This window comes from Folsomia candida, unplaced genomic scaffold (assembly GCF_002217175.1).
Source record: "Folsomia candida strain VU population unplaced genomic scaffold, ASM221717v1 Fcan01_Sc002, whole genome shotgun sequence".
Taxonomy (NCBI): Eukaryota; Metazoa; Arthropoda; class Collembola; order Entomobryomorpha; family Isotomidae; genus Folsomia; species Folsomia candida.
The window spans coordinates 18,723,073-18,746,315 of NW_019091194.1; the positions used below are offsets into that span (position 1 = coordinate 18,723,073).

Below are 23,243 nucleotides of genomic sequence, written 5' to 3' on the forward strand. Positions count from 1 at the left end.
CTTAGGTGAAGGACGCGCTTAAAATATTAAAACAAGAAGCATTACAAAATGTTACAATATCGTTTAATATTTTGTAACTTTTCTTCACCGTGGGCCCAACTAACAGGGAAAAAAATACTTTCAGGCATTTTGTGTAAACGAAATACGTAATTTTTATATAATAAACTTGCTAGATTTGAATTATTATCTTTCAATAAATAGTGACTTTGCACATGTGGTATAGAGAAAATTTGCCAACGTCTGACTCATTTTAATAACTATCCCTGAAGCAGATAGACTTATCGTTTTAATTGTCGCTCTTTTAGTTGCATTTAGTGTTAATTATCGCTGTGAAAATGAAATAGGTAGTTGGGCCCACGGTGAAGTAAAAGTTACTAAATATTAAACGATATTGTAACATTTTGTAATGCTTCTTGTTTTAATATTTTAAGCGCGTCCTTCACCAAAGTTTGTTTTTTAAAATTTATTTATTGGTCGTTGATTTCGAGTCTGAGGTCAGTTTTTCGATTGCGAAATCATGGGAAGGGACACATTGCCTTTTTTGCCTGTGCTGTGGATTGACCGGCGTCACATGACTTGAGGACACATAAAATTACAAAAGTGCAACTATAAGGCTGGATTTTGTAGTGTGAATAAATTAGACGTTGACATAAGTTCATACAATTCTGCAGTTTTCTCGAGCCTGTGACATTTAATAGATACAAGTAAACATCATTTGCACGAATGCTTAGAAAATAACTCAACGTCGAAGAATTATCATCACCACCACCACACAGCCAGTTGTGTTGCCTTGATATCCAGCATGCACATGTTATCATTAAACGCTGCTCAGCGAGTTGTCAATCCTATGTGCCAATCTCATTTTTATTATTGCAAGTTGCAGACGCCATGGAGAAGTAGTTTAATCCGATCTCAATGCTGTGTCGCGTCGTGTTACTACTACAAAGTGTAGCTCGTACATAGATTTGAATCCCTTCCACTACTTATTAAGCTGAGAATTAGCAATTTTATTCAACCAGTGCACACGGCTGGTTCACCTGTGTGAAAAGTAGCATATACAATGAGAGAAATGCAACAATGGTGGGAAGAAATTGGTGATCGCTCTAAGCACTGTCTCCATCTAAATATGCTTAATATGCAGCCCACACCATTGTCATAATTCTCCAAAGATAATCACCACGTTAAACCAACGTCACGAGTGTAAGAAATCCGATTTCGACTTGATGCATTTCACGGATGGATCCTTTTTAGTTTGGTCAGAAGAAGCTAGACGGTGAACCATTTTATTTATATCCTTGTGGAAAGATCCCAAATTAATGTGTTATTTCTGGTTATCACACTAACCAAGCGGACTAAAATGGGTCAGATTTCACACCATATATCGTCATCACCGTGTAATAAATATGCATATATCATCATATCATACCCTACTTATCACATTAACAAATTTTAGCCCATTGTAGTATTCCAAATTCTATGCCATTTCGGGTACTTGCATCGCATTCAGCTGCAAATGCAGCAACCAAGTAAGTAAAACGTAAACTGTTTGTGCATGAAATAATGAAATGTCACTCGGTTTTCTAAAACTCAAGCCTCTATAACGGATTCGGCTCGGCTCATCACTTGACGCCCTTGCTGATAACTCCTCTGCCAAGCCAATCTGGTCAACAAAACATCATCCCAACTTCTTATTCTCACTACGAGGAAAACCACAACAATAACAAACATGTAATGAGAAAGACGTGATTCATTTTGAAATTCAATATCAAATGTGTGCGACTGGGAGAGTTTTTCTTCTTCTGCTTCATAACGACGACGAAGCCCGTTTACAAAATCAATTTCCATACAATCACGAACTTCTCACTCGGCACACCAGCAGCCTCGAGCAAAGTCACACATTAAACAGTTAAATTTTACATCTTATAGGGAAGCAGGGAAAAGGTTAAACTTTGCAAAACACGACATGAATTCGGCACCAGGATGACATTGACAATCAAAAAACTGGTCACAACAAGGAAGGATAATATCTATCAAGACGATGTGCTGGGAGGAAAAATCATAATCAGACCACATTTTCAGGCCCATTGCAATTTCACGTTCAACGTTTATTTTGTTTTATTTTGTCGAACGGGGAAGGACGATTTTGGAGCAGGGGAAAAAATACAGTTGGAGTAAAACGATGCTTATTAAAGGTAATTTACAAGCGGGCGACAGTGATTATGAAATGAAGATTTATGAAGAAGGCGTGGGATAGCTTTAAAATAAAATCTCAGTCCTATGTACCACTATCATCCACACCGAGTTAAACCATCACATCGCCAGCCAGCCACCAAGTTTAAAACTAATGACACTGAAACAATGAGATGCACAAATTTCCAATGAATCGCAGCCGCAAGTAATTTCGTCGTCTCATCATCTCATCTTATCTCATTTAACAACGTGAAAAAAGCTTGAAAGCGTTGCTGCAGAGTTCGTTGAATTAAAATGGTTTTCATGAGACGACGACGACTCAAAAGATTGCAAGCAGAGTATGATGCTGATAACCCCCTGCGCATGGGATAGCAAATTTTGGGGATAATTCTCTCTGTGTGCGTGCGTACAAAGCTATAAATGTGTTAAGAATTAAGTGACTGTTACTTTTAAATTTGAATTATTTCATGCATTAATTATCTCTTCTTTTACATACATGCTCTTCCATCATGCTCACATGCGGATTTCATTCAACAATGAGCGAGCATGAAAGTTTTTCTAGCGTCATAAGTAAGTAGATATTTCTGTGTTGTGGATATTCTACTTTTTCATGATAACAATATATTTTCCAACGTGAATTTCCTTAATTTGCAGTAACTAAATACACATGTGTATGCATGTACATGAGCGTTGGTGAGTAGTGGTCATTTGTTTTAGAAAAATAGAAATTGCGAGCAAGCTTAAATGATTGAATTAAACTCTGAATTAGAGATATTTTAGAAGTCCAGTTACACAAAAAGGGGGACAACCTTAAGACTTGTTTTTTTAGACAGGAAAACAGTATGCCAAACTCCTGCACGGCGTTCCCACTTACGACATAAATACTTTTTCTATTCTTCATCTCAAACTAGGTGCATAAATAAATGCATCTTCGTCCCACATATTGAGAGGAACATGGTGAGCAAAAAGAAAGCGGAAATTAACAGACATTTTAACCATTTGAATAATAATGCAGCCCGACAGTGGAATGAAGTTTTAACATCTAACGACAACATAATTGCCTTCACCTGCCACAATTCTGCCCAGACAAATAGAAAATAACGAAATAATGATAACAAGTGAGGATAATAAATAATGAGTGGGATGCATCAAGTTGCTTCAAAATTGTTAACATTGTATTTCATTTTGCATTGTGTTCCGTTGTGTTGTGTCCGCTGCACTGCATTCCTTTTGTGTGCAGGACCATCAGAAGAAGAGCAAACAATCCGCAAAATAAAATAAAAACTTACAACTCACGCTGCCTCGAATAATGTCAGCGGTGGTGGAAATGGTGGTGTTGGAAATGGTGGGTGAGACCGAAGCGAATCTGCAAACATTTTAAAAACATTCCTCACAATGGAACCGCAGCCTCGAGAAAAGATGACGATCAACAGCGTCGACTTGGTTGCCCAGTGGGAAGGAATAGCAAAATGAGTCGAGAAGCGCAGTATGCAGGGCGTTCAATCAATGGCGATATTTTACACCGTGGCGCACTGACAGGACTGGCTGCGTTTCTCTTTCTTTTAATGATTCATATTAATCCTGCTACTTCATGATTATTTACTTTTGCAATTACGAGAGAAAGAGGAGGAGAAATGTAGTGAACAAAATGTTTCAAAAGTGACAGGACACAGCAGCCAAGCTCGTTTGTTCCCAACAATGAGGTCTCATTCTTAATTTACGCGAAATAAATAAAGCCCTGCACTACTTTTCACGTTACGTTATTGTTCGTTGTAAAGTGGAAAACAAATTTCTGTTACATGTCGACATATGTATTTATGTATGTAAGAGTTGGATGAGAAAAGGTCGTCTGGTATAAACCCGCTGTTCCATGATTTCATGAATTTTTTTGTTGCGTATTAATACGATTGTTATTATTTCGTGAGATCTTTCAAAAACAAGCAAGTGAACGAAGAACAGCAATTTCTGATAATCCATGTGACACAAGTCAGGAAATCTGTTGCATAGGCACTAAATTACTTTGCTAAATATAAAACCATAAATAAAATTTGCATGATTAATTATGTGAGATCCAACTTGTAATGCTAATATCCCATTGTGCTGATTATTTCCTATGTACAAGGAGGATACGCACATTGGATGGAAAGTGCGTGTACTTATTACGATCCTCATTGAAATGAAACTTTCTCTGTGTTCCTCCTCCTCCAAAACAATAAAACAATTGGAGACAAGAAGTCGTCCTTAATCGAGCGTTAAAAATGTGGACCATAAATTATGCTGGCACATACTCATTGTTGTACAATTATATTTATCTCTCATGCACGTGGGGTCTCCTCTTCCAGGTTTTGAATGGCAGGGTGTCTACAAAACTTTGTTAATTTGGACATGCATTACAACTCTAGTGTCAAACATGGGAATATGAATGAATTCAATGCATGCAAAAATCACAACATGAAAACTCCAATGTTGAGATTATTTCTGATAGTCACGTTTTAAATGTTTTTAGAGTATTGCTTAAATCTCATAATTTTAATTTCTACAGCATGTTTATTACCACATACTGCCGATAGTCTGTCTATTAATAGCAGTCATCTCACTTAAATTAAGCTTCACAATGCTCATTTCAGCGATATGAATATCGATGCCCAGACTGTTCCCTAACTCAAACTTTAATTCGGCAAATGGGGAAATTGAGAAATTTATATTTAGACTTTTGCTGCAAAATTTTATTTCGCCCCTCGCACCCTTCCTCGTCTCGTTTAATTTCTCACGCGGACTGGAGCAGACACGTGCCATTTTCTGGCATGCCTTTCTCAGTCCGGGTGGTCATCTCTCATCCTTCAGTTTTCTCCAGTCTTCCCTCCCAATGAGGACGACTGTGCGTGGGCCGTCGCCAGCCGTTCTGCTCCAGACTGTTCCGAATGGTCCGGATGGGTCATGGACGGAATTTTGAAACCAGTCTGGAATAGTACGGCTGGCGGCGGCCTTTCGTACATAGACGACACGAGCGAAGACGGCTTTCCAAGTTGGGTTTTTAGTTTGAAACTCCTTTGGAATGAGTTGGAAATTGCAACTCATCCCCGAGGAGTATCAAACTAATAGCCCTACGGTCAACTAGTGGACTGGAGACGAATCCCCCGAGTGGCAGGTTACCTACAATGAGGAAGACTGTGCATGGGCCGTTCCGGTCGGTTCCAATAAAGACTGTGTTTTAATTAGTCGTGATCACGGCATTTTGAAACCAGTCTTTATGGGGGCCTGCCCGACCGGCCTGTCGCGCATAGACAACGCAGGTGGAGGAAGACGGCTTTCCAAATCACTCCCCCCTTAACGCTGGACCTGGCTGCGCGCAGCTGCGGTGATTCAATTCCTTATTGAGTTCGCATTGATAACTAATTATGCTAATTTTTGATTTGTACAAATTATACTTTTTTTTTGTTTTATGAACTTTGAACAAAACTAAGCTGCATTTCATGTAATTGATCAATTTTTTTGCAGGAATCTGGCGTAATCTATTGCAACAATTGATATTGAAACGGACAAATTAAATCCTCTATTTTGGATTGGCGAAGAATACGTACTATATATATTTATTTGCAATATTTGTATTTTGTCGAAATGACTTGCATACATTTAATGATTTTATATTAACTGTACTTTGTATACAAATATTAACCAACAAAAAATTAAATATTGCTAATAATTCTTTATTATTTTTGTTTACTAGGACATTGATTTAATTTGTAGCCGACACAACACACGTTGAATGCTCAGTCAGTCACGAAGCATAACTGATTAGAACCTTTCATATCTCAATATTGTTTTACAATAATATATGCAAAGCTCACATACAATCATACGATGCACCAGTATCAAGCAATAGGAATTGTACTACCAAACCAATTCATTCAACACGGCACCCACCCTCGGAGAACCCGTTAGAACGCCATTAAACCAGACACGATCGTCATATATTTATTTCGAAAATTATAAAAATTATTTTTTGCCGATCAGTTCTTCATTGTCATCCTCGTGCATGTATAGTGAGAAAAACAACGTCGTTTTAAAACTATTGGGTTAAATTAGTCACGATTAGTTTCCTCAAAAGTTAACTGGAATTCAATTTATTTACATGCTTCTTAATTAGCATTATAGTTGAGATACAAACAAATATGGAACGACGTGTGTTAAATATTTTTAAATGCATTTATGTACATGCTACATACATATTCAATTCGTTCATGCGCCATAACTCAAGTCGTCCTTCGTTTCATTAAGTACACATTGTTTGGTTAGCAATAATTAAGCTATATAGTTTTTTAGCGTGCATTATGCAAATCGTCATTGTTGCTGGAATGCCATCCTCCCTCTGTTTTCAGATCCGGGACCCACGCCAGCCACCACCAACCACCAGCAGCAACCGTCTTTCACTGTGCGAGTCAGTGGTTCCCAGAAAAGCGAACTGCACGTGGCCTCGTCTTCGTCTTCTCCTCATCACCGTTCTTCGGTTTAGTCAGGTTTCCGGTTTTTCTTTTCTTTTAATTTGCATATGAAATTGGTTACAGTTTTTTAAAAACTAAATTACCGTTAAAAAGTTAAAGTTGTAGTGAGTATTTCTAGTCATTTTTAGTGGTCACTTAATTATTCGGTGTGAGGAGAACGGGTAAGAAATATTTATAAGCATTTCATTTGTTGTATTTTTTTTACTTCGTTTATTTATAAGCGTATTTTCTGGACATGGTAGATTTTCGAACAGGAGAGAAAACGGTGCTACAATGGCAGAAAAAGGGAGGAGAAACATGTCAGAAGCTGCAGGAAAAAGTGGAAACGGAAGTAAAAGTACGCCAGCCATGGAGGCGAATAAGGAATATGCGGCGATATATTTGGATAATTATATTGACTGCCTTCACGATCTGCCCAATGATATTCAGAGGAATATGAGCCGAATGCAGGAGCTGAACGTGGACTATGCAGGTAAGAAGGTTGCAAGGATAAGGTTTTTTATGTTTTTAAGATTATAATTTTAAATTGTCGGTTGTAAATATGTTTTAAGAATGCTGGACTCAAATGGGGGGCGTCATTAAGGATTTGCTTAATCAAATTGATAACCCGGGGAATGAACGCTCAGGCTCGAGAGATTTTATCAACGGTATCGGCACCCTGAACTCAATTATGGGAAAGATGAACGTGATGCATGTCCAGCAAGAGAAGCTACAAATTGCGGAGACAATCTTTGAAACCATTGAGAATAAAGCGAGACAGCTAAGCTTGGATAAGAAGAATTTGGATGAATCTGAGAAAGCGGTGATAGCAGGTAATTTATTTTTAAAGCCATTACATCACTTCGTGGATATTCTCTGTACTTATTACTTAATTAATAAGTCAATTTTAATACAGAAAATCAGCAGAAGGTCGCAACTGAGGTTTCAGCACCAGCTAATTCTTCCCAAAAAGTGAACGAAATGAAATCAGAGCGAGTTGTCAAGTCTGGAATTAAAAGACTTGGCAAAGGAAAGAAGGACTTATCTCCAATTAAGTTGCCATCAACCCCGAAACAACCGACTACTGTAAGCAAGCCTAGCTCTGGTAAGAAGAAGCCTCACGGGGGCGCTAGGTCGTCTGGATCTTCGGTGAACACCTCGCCCACTTCACAAGGGTTGGTGGTGAAATACCCTAAAGAATCTATTGCTATTCCACCGCCGTCCAAGCCCCCTCCAAAGAAAGTGGTGTCATTTGTTATCAAGAAGAAACGTGGATACGGTTTCGTGAAACGAAAAGGAGCAACCAAGAAATTTCAGCCTAAGGAAAACGCTAATATTCAGTGGCAGCAAATGCAGCAGCAGCAAATGACCGCTGATCAAACCGCCGAGATACCTGGGGCTGACATTGAGCCCCTTTACTGTCTTTGTAGCCAGGTATGTACTCTGACCATTTTTAGACTATTACTACTATTGCAATGTGTGGATTAATTCATTTAATTGGAGATTAGGTTTCTTACGGAGATATGATTTGTTGCGATAATGAACTCTGTCCAATAGAGTGGTTTCACTTTGGATGCGTTCAGCTAGCACGTAAGCCAAGAGGCAATTGGTATTGTCCTCGATGTCGTGATGGGAAAGCGACTTTGATGAAACAACGCTCTATTTTGATCAAAGAACTGGAAGCTTACAATCGCGAACGAGAAGCTGAAAGCAATGCGAAACAACCGGAATAACTTGTTAACTTGATATGTTGGTTGTTATCGATGAGGAATTCTTATTTCCATGTAGTTTTAGAATGTCGTAATTCTTTTGTCTGTATGCTACTAACTTTTAACAATTTGAATGTGATATTGTGTCACATGGTGCCTTACATTAAGTCAACTATGAAATACTGTTGTGATTCATTCCCGTACCAATACCATTAGCTATAAATACCATTGTGAATCTCCAAAGCCAGACTGGAATTTTAAACCACAAAAAATACAATATCAAATAGAATAGTAAGATCTAATAGTTAATATTTATGTGGTTGCTCAATATATTTTATTGTATATAATTTTGCTGTTATCAATTTGGATCAATACGCTTTAAAGGGAACCATACTGTAATGGAAACTATGAGTCATTGTACTGTGTGCTAGTTAAAAAAATTACGTGTTCTAGTGGGATCACAAAAAAGAGTTTTATTATTATTCATTAAGTTTTCTTATTTTGGAACAAGTTTTTAGCAATAGATAATCATTCCTATAATATGTAATTATTTAATTTATTGCTATGTATAGTACAAATAATAACTATTTTATCCTACTACAATTGTTGAAAAGACTTGAAAGAGTTAAAGACTTTAAAACACTCAGATTACATGGGAATCTTATCACTTTACATTTAGTACACAAATTGGTTTAATGTTCCTACTTACATATATATGTACAATAAAAGCGCTCAATACATCCATGGATGGAACTAGTAGTTTAAGAAAACCATAAAATCTGTAACCGATATTTTGGCATTGAAAAGTTATTTAGTGTAAACTGAATTTGATATCAAATGTTAACCTGTAACCTTTCTAATCTCAATAATAAACAAGTCTGATGTATATTATATTAATTATCCTCGTTTGATTTGCACTTTTATATCCTATAGTTTATAGACTTTATAAAATACCATCATATAATTTGACACGATTCTTGTACAAACTACTTTGCAAGGACAGTCTGGTTTGTAAATTTGGAGTGTTAGATTGTACCCAATATTTGCATATACAGTGAAACCATATACACACAAAATTCGACACTTTTTTAACGACTCTATTGTTCCAGTTTATGTCGTCTATAAAATTATGAAAAAGATTGACCGATTGGTTTGTGTGGAGGACTTTGCTCAAGAAGCGAAGCAAGTATTAGCAAAGAATGCCAAGGACTATTTCACATCCGGTGCGGACGATGAGATCACCGTGGTACAAAACACGGAAGCTTTCTCCAGGTAGAAAAAATACATCGTTATCAAATTTAATGAATTATTTTGGAAATTATTTTCGAATTTTGAAGGTTGCTGATTCGACCAAGAGTGCTGAGAGATGTATCGGTCAGAAATCTGTCAACTATGATCCTTGGAAAAAGTGTCAAAGTTCCGCTGGGCGTTTCTCCCTCAGCCTTCCAAGGACTGGCTCATTCCGACGGAGAATGTGGATCTGCTAAGGGTTTGATTCATTAATATGATTTTTCTCCAATATATTCAGTACCACATTAACATGGAACACAATCATTTTTCAGCCGTTGAAGCCATTGGGGGCATCTTCATTTTGAGCGTGTTTGCAACCAAGAGTTACGAAGAGATTGCAGCTGCTGCTCCAAACGTTAGGCGTTGGTTCCAATTTTACATGCATAAAGATCGGCAAGTAAAAGAGAAAGCAGGTGACGGACGGAGGTTGATAACAGATAAAATAATCTCGTAATATTGCAGATCCTTGACTCGTGGAATAATTAACCGAGCACAGAAAGCTGGGTTTGAAGCAATTGTGCTAACGCTGGATGCACAATCCGTGGGCAATAGACGAAGCAGTCGGAGAGATCCATTGGAGTTCCCGTCCCATTTAAAGTCGTACTCAGTTTTTTATCTACAGATGTCAATACCTGTTCAGTTGTCATTCAGTAAGTAATTTATAAAAATATAAATAGATTGCCCAACGCCACTCCGGATGCTGCACAGAAGGAATTGAAAATTTTTGAGCTTCATGACATAATGGATCACGGCGTTACTTGGGAGGCTGTATCTTGGTTGAAGAGGTGATGTGATTACAGTATCTGCAAATTCATTGGTTAAGCAATATAAATATTGTACTTATATTAATTAATTGTTCCGTAGCATATCCAATTTGCCGTTGGTTGTTAAAGGGATTCAGACAGTGGAGGATGCCATAATTGCTGTCAGTCACGGAGTCGATGCCATTTTTGTCAGTAATCATGGTGGACGACAAGTTGATACGGCCGTGCCAACTGTACAACATCATTCATAAAATGTTAGGCTTTCACTAAAAATTGAGAATATTATTCATTTTTACGTTACAGTGTGATATCCTACCAGAGATTGTGAGGACGGTGAAAGGCAAGTGCGAAATATACGTGGATGGTGGCGTCCGTCGTGGCACCGACATATTCAAGGCGTTGGCCCTTGGCGCAAACATGGTATGCAAAATATCCGCCACGTTAAACTTTCATGACCTTTATTTACTCTTTCGCAATGTGGTTTTAGGTCTTTGTGGGTCGACCAATCGTGTATGGCTTAGCTGTCGGTGGAACTGTGGGTGCCACAAAAGTTATGCACATTTTGAGGGATGAGCTCGACCTCACGATGGCTTTGTCAGGTGAGAATTATATTTAGTTGAAACAAGAAGAATAACAAAAAGCTTGACAAAGTTTGTACTCTTAGGAGTGTCCAATGTGTCAGAACTTACACCTTCTTATGTGAATCGGGTTCCTGGGCATTCACATTTATAATTCCGGTTATGTGAAATACAAAATTTTTGTATTTACGACAAGTAATTTTTTATGTAGAAGTTTAAATCTATTTCGAAATATAAATTTGTTATGTGAGAATTTGTAGTAAATATGTGTTACTAATTATTTATCAAGGAAATATGTAGAGGTAATGAATGATTATTGACAATTTGAACAGGAATCTTGTATTGTATACAGTCCAGAAAAGGTTATTTTAATTTTAAACAGTTTATCCCAATTGACGCAAGCACATCTTAAGCCATAATCCATCCCTATAATTTTGTAAGAATATTTCCAGAATTTTAACATCTCCGGTACTTGTTTATTGGGCCATCAAACGACTGCTCAAAAACAGAGATCATGGGTGTTTGAAAGGTCCAACTTAACTCATATACTAAAAAAGTATGTGAGTAACATCATTCACAAATATCCATATGCAATTGCAAAATATGCAACAAGGGCGATTTTCTGCTAGTGTAGGATAAACACTGTTGTTTTTAATTGTTCTATTTTCTATTAGCAGCTCAAGGTTAAACCTAATGGCGAATAGAACTGCATACATATATGTGCAATACAATTAGCGAGAATAAACGTCACATAATACAGTAACTTTCCATCAATATTTTAACAATATTTCAGTTCGCATCATTGAACTATGTGTGCGTTAGAGTACTAGTCACAATGTCCAGCAATTAACACGACACTGTTCAAATTTAAAACAAAACCTTGTTACGTACCGTTTCTGCTAAATTATGTTCTGATGAAAACTAGACATGTGCATAATATAAATACATACGTCCCAAAGCAGAATAATAAATCTCCGTTTCAGACGTCACATGAGCCCAGCCAGACGAAATTAACCCAATGGAATATTCATCCACTACAAAAACGTGTCTTCTTTCATGATAGTACGAAACCATAAATCAATTGTTTTACATCTCGAATTCACATATTCTTCTTTGGATTAAATCCTTATGCGGCTTACGATTTTTCATGTAGAGAGAGACATTTGATACACGGGAGGACACGCTGGGTTTCCACACTGGTGCTCTGTAACGTACTGAAAATGCATGCATGTATACACATTTTTGGTAAATATAGGGTGTCCAGGCTTAAGTTGGAATGAGAATCATGACCTGTGGAATTCGTCCTGTATAGAAAATTTTGATAAAACCTTTGGTACAGTGTAGGTGGCAATCATACCATTCAGTTTTTGTCGCGGAACATTTGTTACAACACTTTCTTGGCCACTATTCCAACTTTCTGCACCAACCCCCAAATTAGCGATTTTCCACCCGATTGCGAAATGTCTTGGCTGATTTTTTGTCATTAACGGTCGAATCCAATCAAGTTTTTCGCCTTGGAGCGAAGGTTAGATTATATTCTTTTGAATAAGGTTCAAATGTTTTCGATTTCTCGCAAATATGGACATTTCGAGGGTTTTCCGTTTTAAGGACACCTTTTCCAATGTTAACCGTGGCTTGAATAACTAATAGTTTTACAGGGAGTTAAGTTTCCATGAATAATTTCCGTTGATACTCTACACTCGCAGGGATGACTGAGTGAAGAAATGTGTTTTTCGAAGTCTTGGATGGATCAACTTTTTCGTAGTTCTCGTCACAAATGATGACAATTTCTATTGACATTTATCGACACAGTTTTTTGCAAAATTTCTGGAACTTCATTTTTTGGTCTTTGGTGTACTTTGGGGGACTTTGTTTATTTTTTTCTGTAATCCCCATTTTATGTACTTTAATGTTGCGAAACAAGCTTTTTGAAATTTTCAGTATCCGTGCAGAGCCATGACTTCACTGGGACACGTTTGTGCTGAAGGAATTTTAAATTACTTTCACTTTTGAATGGGTGGGTATGACAAGACGTGGCTTGGAATTTTTTTGAAATTGCGCTTTTTGCATCCATATACTTCGAAATATAAAGGTAGCTTCTTGTTTTGGAACATTCTTCGGTTTTGAAGGGTAGTCACGTTTAGTTCGAGTCACGTCGAGCGACGTTTTTCTGTATTTGAAAAAACTCGATTCGCGAGGTTTGTACTTTTACCCAGATTTCTATTGAATTTCACCATTTTTACAAAAACTGCTTTATACCTACTAGTTGCCCTTGAAATTGCGTCTCAAAAAAATAATATAGCTGGACAAAAATTTTCAGGAATTAGGCGGTATTATTTAATGTCGTCTTATCCAACTTAACCCTGGACACGCCTTATGTATGAGGCCGAATTAAAATTTGAAATCTCGACTTGACACTGCACGGGTGCTATTATTAGGAGATGCGAATCTCAATAATCGCAGCAATAATAAGAATAATAACAACGTTCGGCATTGTGGATCACGTTCTTTCTTCCCCATTCATGTATGTTCAGGAAGTAATTTCCAACATCCGAGAGAGAGAGAGACTGACCACGCAACAACAAATTCACATTTCATAAGGTGCCACGCCATAATCCTGTTAATGCCTCATTTCTCTTGCATTCAAGAGTTGATGCCTCCGTCATGAATTTTCATGGTTCGCCTCCTTATGCACCGATACTTCTATTTGAAATACGCTTCTATTTGTTGGCTGGGGGCTCTCGAATTTTATTTGCTCTCTGTTCTGCTCAAAACTCATCCCCATTGTTCAGATGTGTGCGAATTTAACGCCATATATTCATCCTCTTTCCGATCTAGAAATTTGAACGGAGTATTTTCTATAGTCAATAATATAATTGCTTCCCTTCCCCAAAACAATTTTTGATTTTACGAAGGACCGCATTATCCAATGACGGAACGGATGAACCTAGAAAATGGAACCGGAAGTGAGCATCTACCAATTAATTATTTTACCAAATTATTCTATCGTCTCATTTTTATCAACAAGTCTCATCTCACTGATTATTTCTTTTTCCTCTCTTATTTAGAAAAAGGATAACGTGAAGGCGTTAAAAAATTTATAGCTGATAATTCAAATTTTGAATAGCTTGTGATGAAATGATGAATAATAATCGCCCAGAATTTGACTCAAATGATAAAAACACTAGGTTGACTCTCATTCCATTGTTTTTATGAAAGATAAGAAGAATTAAGCATCTTTGATAAAGGTGTGGCACGCATCTAATATATTGAGTTAAACGAATGTGCGATTTTATCTTAAAAGGCACACTTTTCAACGCCGAGTCAACCTCCCATTTCGTCATCTATTTAGAACAGTGAAATTTGAAAGGAGAGAAAAAGCAATTAAATATGTATATGAGTTTCGAAAGCTTCCTGCCCTTTCGCATGGCAAACCCAACCAGACTATTTAGTCCACCTTGTTGCTTGTCCAGACCAGTCCAACTCCTTCGTATGTAATAAAAATTAAGATCAGCAAGGGATAATTATGGATACGATTCGTCATTAAAATATAATATATGGACACAACACTTTACCATTTCCAAGCTAATTTGTCATGGAATGTGTTTTATTTATTTGCCAAGAAATATAGACATATGTGCATCGTTCTTGAAGAGCTTGACGCTCTGATGAGCGTCAAGTTCATAAAGTCAGAGCGAAAAAACATTCTCCTTGGTGTGAGGATTACATAATTGGTGACACCGTGAGGTTGAGGTCGTCTGTGTTGAGGTTAAAATCTTAATTTAAAGCATTTCATTACACGAATCAGCAGAAATTTCGAGGATGCGATGCACCTTTGGAGGCTTGTGGTGGACGAGGAGAGACTAAAAATGAAATGAATTTGGTTGGAGACCGTGTCAATAATAATGACAACTTATCAACCTTCCATCTACACGAAGAAGTTGGTTTTGCAAGTAAATATAAAAGGAATGGGCGACGTAACAATTGCATCGCACCCAACTTTCTGATCGAGTTACAACCATCACAACAAGGACTACTGGCTTGCTTTTTTTATTAGTATTACAGATTTAATTGGCACACTTATTGCAGAAAAAGTGTGCATCGTGTGTATTTCTCTGAAATGACATTTTGATGCACTTATGCACATGTATGCACATGTATCTTCTTGAGGAACTTTCTGATTATAAAATTGTAAATGTAATTAAATTAAGCAGCATGAATTCTGTTTTTGCATCTTCGTGTGCACAATTTCTATTGGGTCAGAAAGATACTTAACAATAAATTCCACATATGTGAATAAGCTCATTTACCCTATGACATTATTTATATGACATTAATTCCTAAAAATAACTGGCTTCCAATCCTCTTTTAAACAGTAAAGTCAGATTCGCGTTTCAACTCTTCGTTGCAAGTTTGCACTTGAAAAGTTAAAATTATTGAAACCATGAGCATTGCTTTCTGGATTTGACCTAACACCCAGTTCATTTGCAAGCGTCTGTTTGCATGATTATGAACAGTGCTATTTTTGCAAAATACAGAGTATTGGACATGGACAGGAAGATCAAATATGTACTTATTTAATTACTGCACATCCTGTATGTCTACATAAATTTCATATCTGCAGAAATTGTTCGCCGTATTTTCGTAAATGGAAGATTATTCTACATTCTGTTTTAACAAAGAACTCAATAAGCTCATCTTCACTTTCACTCATGAACGAACGTAGCCAGCTTTTTTGCATGCGATGCAAAATATGCAAATGATCTCCAGTAGACTGAAGACGATGTCATGAGTGAAAGTAGTGTCCGTACTATTGAAACAAGTCAGTATTTAAGTATCACATAGTAATCTACATACATTCATTTAATTCTGTTGGAAATATTAATTTCATTTCTTGCCTTGTCTCAGACTCCGCAGGAGACACTTTTTGCGTTAATACCACTTTTTTTAGCTAACCAGTGGCCAATCTAAACCTATGTCAATAATGTTCAATAACTTATCCTACATCCTCCTTGTAAAGTAAAAAGGGTTGTTCTATAATTGTGTACTATATTGTATGAAAATTGTGTATGGGATCTTTTCAGTCCGTATTAAATGCCCAATGTGGGTACGATTTTCAATCAATGTTGGCAAAATACGGTAAAATTACCTGCGTTACATATGCACAATTACCATCCAGACCATTTAAGGTTTGATTTTTTTTTCAGAAATAAATCTGTCTACCGAGAACGGACTACATTTTCTTAGCCCGTTTCTGACAAGAGTTGAAAACAAAGCAGGAAATAAACCTGTGAACCATATAATTTAGTCTGTTTTCCAATATGTAAAGTTCTCGAAACTTAACCAAGAACAATGTCCCGACCTGTGAATCATTATTTATAAATCGTTCATTGAATACTCCATTACTTGAACGGAGAAAGAATATTAAAGCACCCAATTCACTCCTCGAAACAAAGTGTTTATTGAGCAGGCAGCCCGTGAAGAACGGTACTCTCTGCATTTTTTGTGCAATTAACCATCTCAAGTACAGAAGTGGACTAAAGTGTACCGTTCCTCAATTTCCATTTAATTTGAATCAGTCAACAACGTGAATGTGCAGATAGCTATTTACCACCTCTGCCACAAAGATGAAGCAGTAACGAAGATGAATGAATGCGCGTTGCTCCTCAGTTAGCACTAAATTACTCACAAAACAAACTATTCAGTGATGATGCACTAGCAAAACATTTGGTCCGGTGCAACTGAACACTTTGTTCCAAGTAAATCTCTCAAAAAAAATCTAAATGTCAGTTTAACACGAAATTAAGTACAGATTTATTCCCACTTGTTTACAAAAAGGACAAATTGGTGAAAATGCCGGTTGGTTGTTTTGATCACGAAATATAAATTTCTTTCATTTACTTAAATGTTCAATTGCAATAAGTGCTTAAATTAATGTGCGTGAAATAGCTTATTTTTCTTCTACCTTAAACTTTGAGGTCCCCCCAAAAAAACGGAATCCTTATGGTAATATTTACCTTCTTGTGCAACAATGGATATAATATTATGCGAAATGAATTACCTTTTTTTGTGTCAATACAGCAAAAAAATCAAATCATAGTAATTTAGCCGTTTTTCGATTTACAACTGAACCCAAGGGACTGCAAAGTCATCAAAGTACAGCATTTACAAGTATTCAGACAATCGCATCGTTCTTTTTTTTTACTACTGAAATTTATTTATTTTATACAATTCACATATACTCAAATTATCCCAGAGTACACTGTTGATGAATTAGGCAGAATTTTGCATTTATATTGAAAAGGAGAGGTATATTGTAGGTTGAGGTGAAGGGACAAGTTTGACAATGAGACACTTAATATCATCGTTGTGCAATGTATTATCATCGTTGCATGAAATTATTTGTGAATTGCAGGCAGATCGCTTCTCTGCGAGTTCAGTTGCAAACAGTGTTTCGCTGGGGGTGAAGCAAATTGTCTCACTTGCTGTTTCCATTGTTGTGCTTCTACTGATTATGAGGCAGATATGTAGATACAGCCACAAAATATCACCCACGACATACACATAACACGTATTTGTGTGCCGTCTCACCCGTTGGTTTAGTGTAATTATATTGTTTTACTACTATTGTTCAGCTGTATGGGATTAATTACTATCGAGAGAGTAATTGTCATCAGGAGCGTGGAACAATGGTAATAACCACGCATCAAATTGGTCTCCCCAGGTGAGTGAGTGAGACGGAGAGGGAATGATAGACAGGCCTCTGGGTTGAGACTTTATTGATCCTAATATGCAATTAATGCGATGTGATGTGATGTGATGTTTGGTGAGAACGGTAGTCAGTTATTAATTTAGGACTAATTACCAACCAGTTTATAAATACTTGGCGTTACTAGAGAATCTAATTTTAAAAGTGCGAAAGTATGTCGCTAGAAAATCCAAAGTTTCAGAGTGATCCATTTTGTTCTATATGACAACATATGTAAAATGGTACCAGTTTCATGAAAAATCTCTCGCTTAACCAGCCTGCTTGACATGTGTGACCCATTGTATCAAAAAATTTCTTTTGGACGCTAGGAAAGTTGGACGTATTACGAAAACAAAGGTTTTTATGCATAACCATTAATTAGATAATATTTCGTGGTTTCTGAACAAGCAGAACTACGTACGTACCTACGTAATACCAATGAAACAATGGTTTTTAAACTAAATTTCTATTAAGATAAGTATAAAATAAAATGATGAGTCAATTAAAAGCGGAAGAAAGCAGGGAATTAAAGTTGATGAACTTGACATTGCATTCTGTTGCACATTCTTTATTGCTGAGCACATGAGCTGCGTCTCGGGCTCATTCTTTCCTAATTAAGATTTCTTCTGCTGCTGCACACCACCACACCACTGAAGATGAGTTAACTCAACCCTTTGAGCCATGTTAAGTAAAAAGTTAGTTAACAAAGTTCTTAGTTAAAATGCTCAACACGAGTGCAAATTGCAGCAGTAGTCGGTGTATGTCCGCCCTCGCCACTTCATGGGGATTGATGCTGCTGCCTGCACTGAATTTTACAATTTAATCATCTGCCCCAACTAAAGTAGAAACTTTACTAAAACACTAATTGAACATGTTTTTTCGCAGCATTAAATTCGACCCTTTTGTGCAATATTTAATTCTAGTTTGAACTATTTTAATTAAACATTTATCAGTGATTTAGTGACGTCCGGTGTGTGTAGAATCTCAAAATAGAAAAAAACTACGAGTGTGTAGTCAATCCGATTTAGATTGAGGTTTCTTCACTTTTTGAGACGATGGACGCCCATCCCATAAAAATGTTGGGGTTGTGAGTTTGGTTATCGGAATCAAAGCGTAAAATAAAGCCGTGGTTCCGTACCATGCGCCACATTATTAGTGGTCTCTTCTGCCTCCCATAACATTTACTAATGATGGTGAGAAGACAATAAAACATTTTAATGTGTGTGTGGTGTGTGTGAGTGTGTGCAAGTTTGTGTGTGGAACATGGATTGAGACGTGTTATTCGAAAGAAATATTTATTACGAGATAAACTCAAGTGAGTCGTGGACATTCATCTTTATCTGGCACATCATCATCAGATTACTATAGCACGAAGATAGGTAAATCATCCTCAATTACGCCCATGACCGACCATTCCTTTAACTTATGAAAGAAAGCTGTTAATAAAACCAACAATTTTACAAGAAGAAGAAGAAGACTCCATGATCTGACTCAACTGACCACTTACTCAGCATTATTCGTTCCAAAATTTGTCCTCAATCAGGATTTAATTGAAGAAGGGCGAGTTCCTCACTCACTCATCATACAAACTCGGCACAAATTGAGTAAGTAAAATAAAATCATACATGTTTTCGCATGGGTTGAGTACGTACGAGGAAAAAACCATGGACGACTTATCAATTATAAGTAACGACACTGAATAAAAGTCATAAATAAGCATGTGTAGAATATTGAGACGAGGTCATCTAAAAAAATTGACTCCCTCCTGTTATCTGCATGTGCAAATTCAAGCAGGGAATTCCGTCCTGTAAAATTTACAAAATATATTTAGACTATTCCTCCACGGCTAAAGTTCATTGCTTTATTGTAGTGCTAATAGCACCACTTATTCCACTGCGACAACCACCTAAACGCTGTGATGATGGAATGGAAGCCCCACTGTATATACAATTTTGTCACATAGTTTTGGCAGTTTTTTTATAACTCCTCTTCAGATGAGAGAGAGGAGGCCGAATGAATGTAAACTTGATCCAAGTTTAAGCTTCTGCTCTATCAAACAGCAGACTACATCACTTTTGTCACTAATTTGACACACCACCACCTACCCAGAGGCAATGGCTTTGATTGAATGCATTTATTTTGCATCTATCTCAACTCATTTTTTTCCTCCTCTGAAAAAGAGTTCGTGTTGGTTGGAAGGCTGATGCGTCTCACTGGGAGTGCAAGAGTGCAAATTTTCCGGTGTGGCGTGATGTTGAGTGTGACAAAACGGAACGGAATTCGTAAAATAGAGTCAAATCAAACCAACAAAAAATAAATTCTGATAGTCGTGAGACTGGAAACTGTGAGCCCCTTGTTCATCCTGCAGACTTGCTCTGCTTATAGGATGAACAATGACGAGAAAGGATGGCATTTTTCAATTACTTATCTCCCCAGCTACATTTACCCATAGAAATATCTCGCCTCAACTGTTGAACAACTCCTAAGCGATCATAAACACATTATTTCATCATTTCATAACAATCTTTCGTTAGAAATTCATTTAACTTGGGCAGGTAGCTAGTAGACCGTAGGATTTGCAGTTATCAGCCAACTCTGGTATGAAAGCAGGCTGTGTACGTATCGCACAAAAGGTCAACTCTGACATGGCTTTATGTAATCTCAATATTTTTGCAAGAATACAAATTTCTCTGAACTGCGATCTGGATTTGATTGACCTGCAACTGACAGGCCCACTACTGCGCAATCTATGCTTAAGTAATAATATATGCATATGTATCCTCCTCTGCCGTTCCACACGTCGTAAAGTGTCAATCACTACAAAAATTGAAAACTTTCATTTATTGGGACATGCATGATGTGGCCGTGACTGGTAGTTAAAGTTGGATGTGAGACGCTAAATAATCCATATTGTGTTTGTATAACCAAGTCAGCCTTTAATATAAATTAATTAAATTTTGTTTTCAATATTGTCGTTTTCGATCCATATTCCACCAATAAATTCTAGATTTAGTATAAGTGCATTGAAGTACAAATTCTAGGCTGAGCTAATGTCACCCGAAACCACGACTGTGGTAGGAAACCGCAAAATCTGGGGATTCGTCTGACATATTCGTAATAAGTCTTGACACGGCTGAATACAATTTGAGTCTTGCTAAATTTTAATTATTTTCTGGCCTTCTGTAACCGGAAGATAAGTTCGTGGAGTGGAGTGCTTTAATTTATCTGACAAGTCGGCGCACAAATTATTTCTCTCAATATGAACCGAAGCTTTTAGATTTTAAGGAATTATGCCGTAACCACTTCACTTGGTTAAGGACATACACACACATGTGTGCATAATCGAGTATATAATCGAATCAAATGGCGAGCCCGGAGTCCGCAAAATGTCGATTTTCCTCTCAAACGAGCCATTGAAGAGGAACGACACAGTTTTGGTGTTATTAAATCTAGCAGCATTTCTCGCCTGCATTTCATCCACTTAAACCCCGACATTGTCCTGTGTAATTACAATATTCGCGTTTTTTCTTCTCTTTCGTCTAGGAAGTACAACGCTTGAAGATGGGCTGGGCACCGTATAATTAGAGATTTTTTTGAACCATGGTATTCATGTACAGTTGTTTTGGTACTTGGTCATCATCATCTCTGTGCAAAATAATTGTCTGTTTAGAATTTTATCCCAGAGAACGTGTTCACAGTGACAGGGAGGAATTATCATTGTCCGACCCCTTCTTCGAATTACACTGCACAGGCGAATTATTCATAGCTTAGCTGGATTTCGGTTATGGAAGACGAAACCAATCTGAAATATGATCCAGAGTGAAATGTAAACATTTCGAGACTGCCCATACAATTTGATTCTTTGGATACGTATAATAAATCCGCTTAAGTCCCATGTTTATTCTGGAAGGAATTATATGCATACGTATCAGAGGATTGGGCAATAAGTATTTTAAGCAAATAGTATTTTACATTTGGAACGTTGCGCTTTCTTCATCCGATTCTATGGACATATTTCAAACTGCAGATCTGTCTGATCATCATATCGCAAATCTATGGTTTGGTTTTGCATAGAAATTTGCGTAGCATAAGAAAAGCACGTTCTGTGCTAGAAGATGCTGCTTTAAAGATTTGCGTTGCCTCATCTCATCTGAATCCCTGTCATCAAAAGCAAGAGAGAGAGAGCTTCTGCTAATGCTGGTCGCCTTTCCACATGATGAAACTCATTAGGCCCCGGTTGTTGTGAGGAGGACCTCGTCGTCGTCGTCGTCGTCGTCGAATGGCGTGTTTATCCGTATGTAAAGCAAATGGGTGGTCGTCGGAGAGGAGATTATTTCATTTCAACCCATCGCATTATCTTATTGGATTTGTGCTTAATGGAAATATATGTTCTCATATATCACCCGCTACTTCCTGCCTGCCTTACTTTTGCACACCCACGAATTTCTGCGAAGCTCTGGTAAGGGCCGGCTTCCTTCTTCCTTAAATTCTTCTAATAGGATGGCCAGCCAGCCAGAGCAAAGACTGGAGCGAAAAACGACTACTGGCCTCAGCACACGCTATTTTCTGACACTTATTTATTTATGGCTGAAGCCATTCCACAAAATAAAACCAAATACACCAATGCACTTTCATGTAATAAAATACCCATGAACATGAAGTGGCGGTGGGCCGTGGGTTTGCTTTGGTTGCGTGGTTGGATTAGATTTCTCCACTCACTGCGTCCGTCCGACACGTAATAAAAACTGAGAGAGGAGCGGATTCTAACCAACTTTAGAATATGATGCGTATAAAATCAAAGTAAAAATGCGAGACAGGCACAAAACTCGAATAAAATGGGAGGTTCCCCCCACCCAGGAGGAATTTAAATTCGGCTCAATTCCCCATTAAGTAAACCTTGTCTAAAGTATTTTACTACTACTGCTGTTTTTGGGAATTTTCGCCAAAGACGCAACCAACAGCAATAAGTATATATTTTTTCGGGAAAGCTTTCGCAGAATTTCAAGTAATCCTCCCACCACGACCGAGAGACACGCTTTCATTTCATCGCTTCATCACACACAAGGAAGGAAAAAGAGAAATAGAAAAATATACACTTTTATTGAACTCAACTTTGTGACGTGTGTTTGGGGACGCACTCGTCCATTTCCACTGCGGTTACTCGTCGTTATGGCGCTAATATGGGTTCCGGCTGCTAAAAATGATAAATATTTTAAGTATTCAGGCAGTACTTATCATGTCGGAAATGGTCAGCTCCCACCTCCTCCTCCCCAGAATGTATGCATACCCAGGAGTTCACCTCATTCATTGTTATTGGTTTTGGTGGGTTCGACTTGTGTGTATATTTCATGCTGGTGGGTTCAAGACACCCGACATGTGATACTTCACGCTGCACATTCTTCCCGTGTCGTCCAAAGGCAAAGAAATTAAATTGAATAGGAGGAGAAAGTGTCCAAATTGAGTCGTATGTTAGCCTAGCATGC

At 37.5% G+C, this 23,243-nt stretch overlaps 3 protein-coding genes across 7 annotated transcripts in view; all 3 read left to right on the forward strand.

The window, feature by feature from the left end:
• Positions 1–6,228: 6,228 nt before the first annotated feature.
• LOC110843564 (inhibitor of growth protein 2-like) lies at positions 6,229–9,277 on the forward strand. Of its 3 annotated transcripts, XM_035848390.1 has the most exons (7): positions 6,229–6,481; positions 6,570–6,707; positions 6,811–6,853; positions 6,935–7,164; positions 7,244–7,504; positions 7,588–8,105; positions 8,180–9,277. In XM_035848390.1, exons 4-7 carry the CDS (start codon positions 6,966–6,968, stop codon positions 8,402–8,404), a joined length of 1,203 nt encoding a protein of 400 aa, XP_035704283.1. In that variant the 5' UTR covers positions 6,229–6,481; positions 6,570–6,707; positions 6,811–6,853; positions 6,935–6,965; the 3' UTR covers positions 8,405–9,277. The 3 variants fall into 3 exon arrangements, with proteins under 3 accessions (XP_035704283.1, XP_035704282.1, XP_021945221.2); XM_035848389.1 differs by having other exon boundaries at positions 6,230–6,481; positions 6,570–6,853; XM_022089529.2 differs by lacking the exon at positions 6,229–6,481 and having other exon boundaries at positions 6,505–6,853.
• Positions 9,278–9,372: 95 nt separating this feature from the next.
• LOC110844888 (peroxisomal (S)-2-hydroxy-acid oxidase GLO3) lies at positions 9,373–11,266 on the forward strand. Its single transcript, XM_022091214.2, has 9 exons — positions 9,373–9,652; positions 9,718–9,869; positions 9,943–10,063; positions 10,133–10,267; positions 10,348–10,455; positions 10,535–10,667; positions 10,738–10,854; positions 10,922–11,033; positions 11,099–11,266. Exons 1-9 carry the CDS (start codon positions 9,510–9,512, stop codon positions 11,164–11,166), a joined length of 1,089 nt encoding a protein of 362 aa, XP_021946906.1. The 5' UTR covers positions 9,373–9,509; the 3' UTR covers positions 11,167–11,266.
• A 6,876-nt stretch (positions 11,267–18,142) lies between these two features.
• The window catches only part of LOC110843011, a 34,401-nt gene continuing 29,300 nt past the window's right edge, over positions 18,143–23,243 (forward strand). For 2 of the 3 annotated variants that reach the window (XM_022088912.2, XM_035847917.1), the window contains exon 1: positions 18,143–19,364. The gene's annotated coding sequence lies outside the window, so the exon portion shown is untranslated. The remainder of the gene's footprint in view (positions 19,365–23,243) is intronic. The other variant, XM_035847916.1, reaches the window with a different exon arrangement.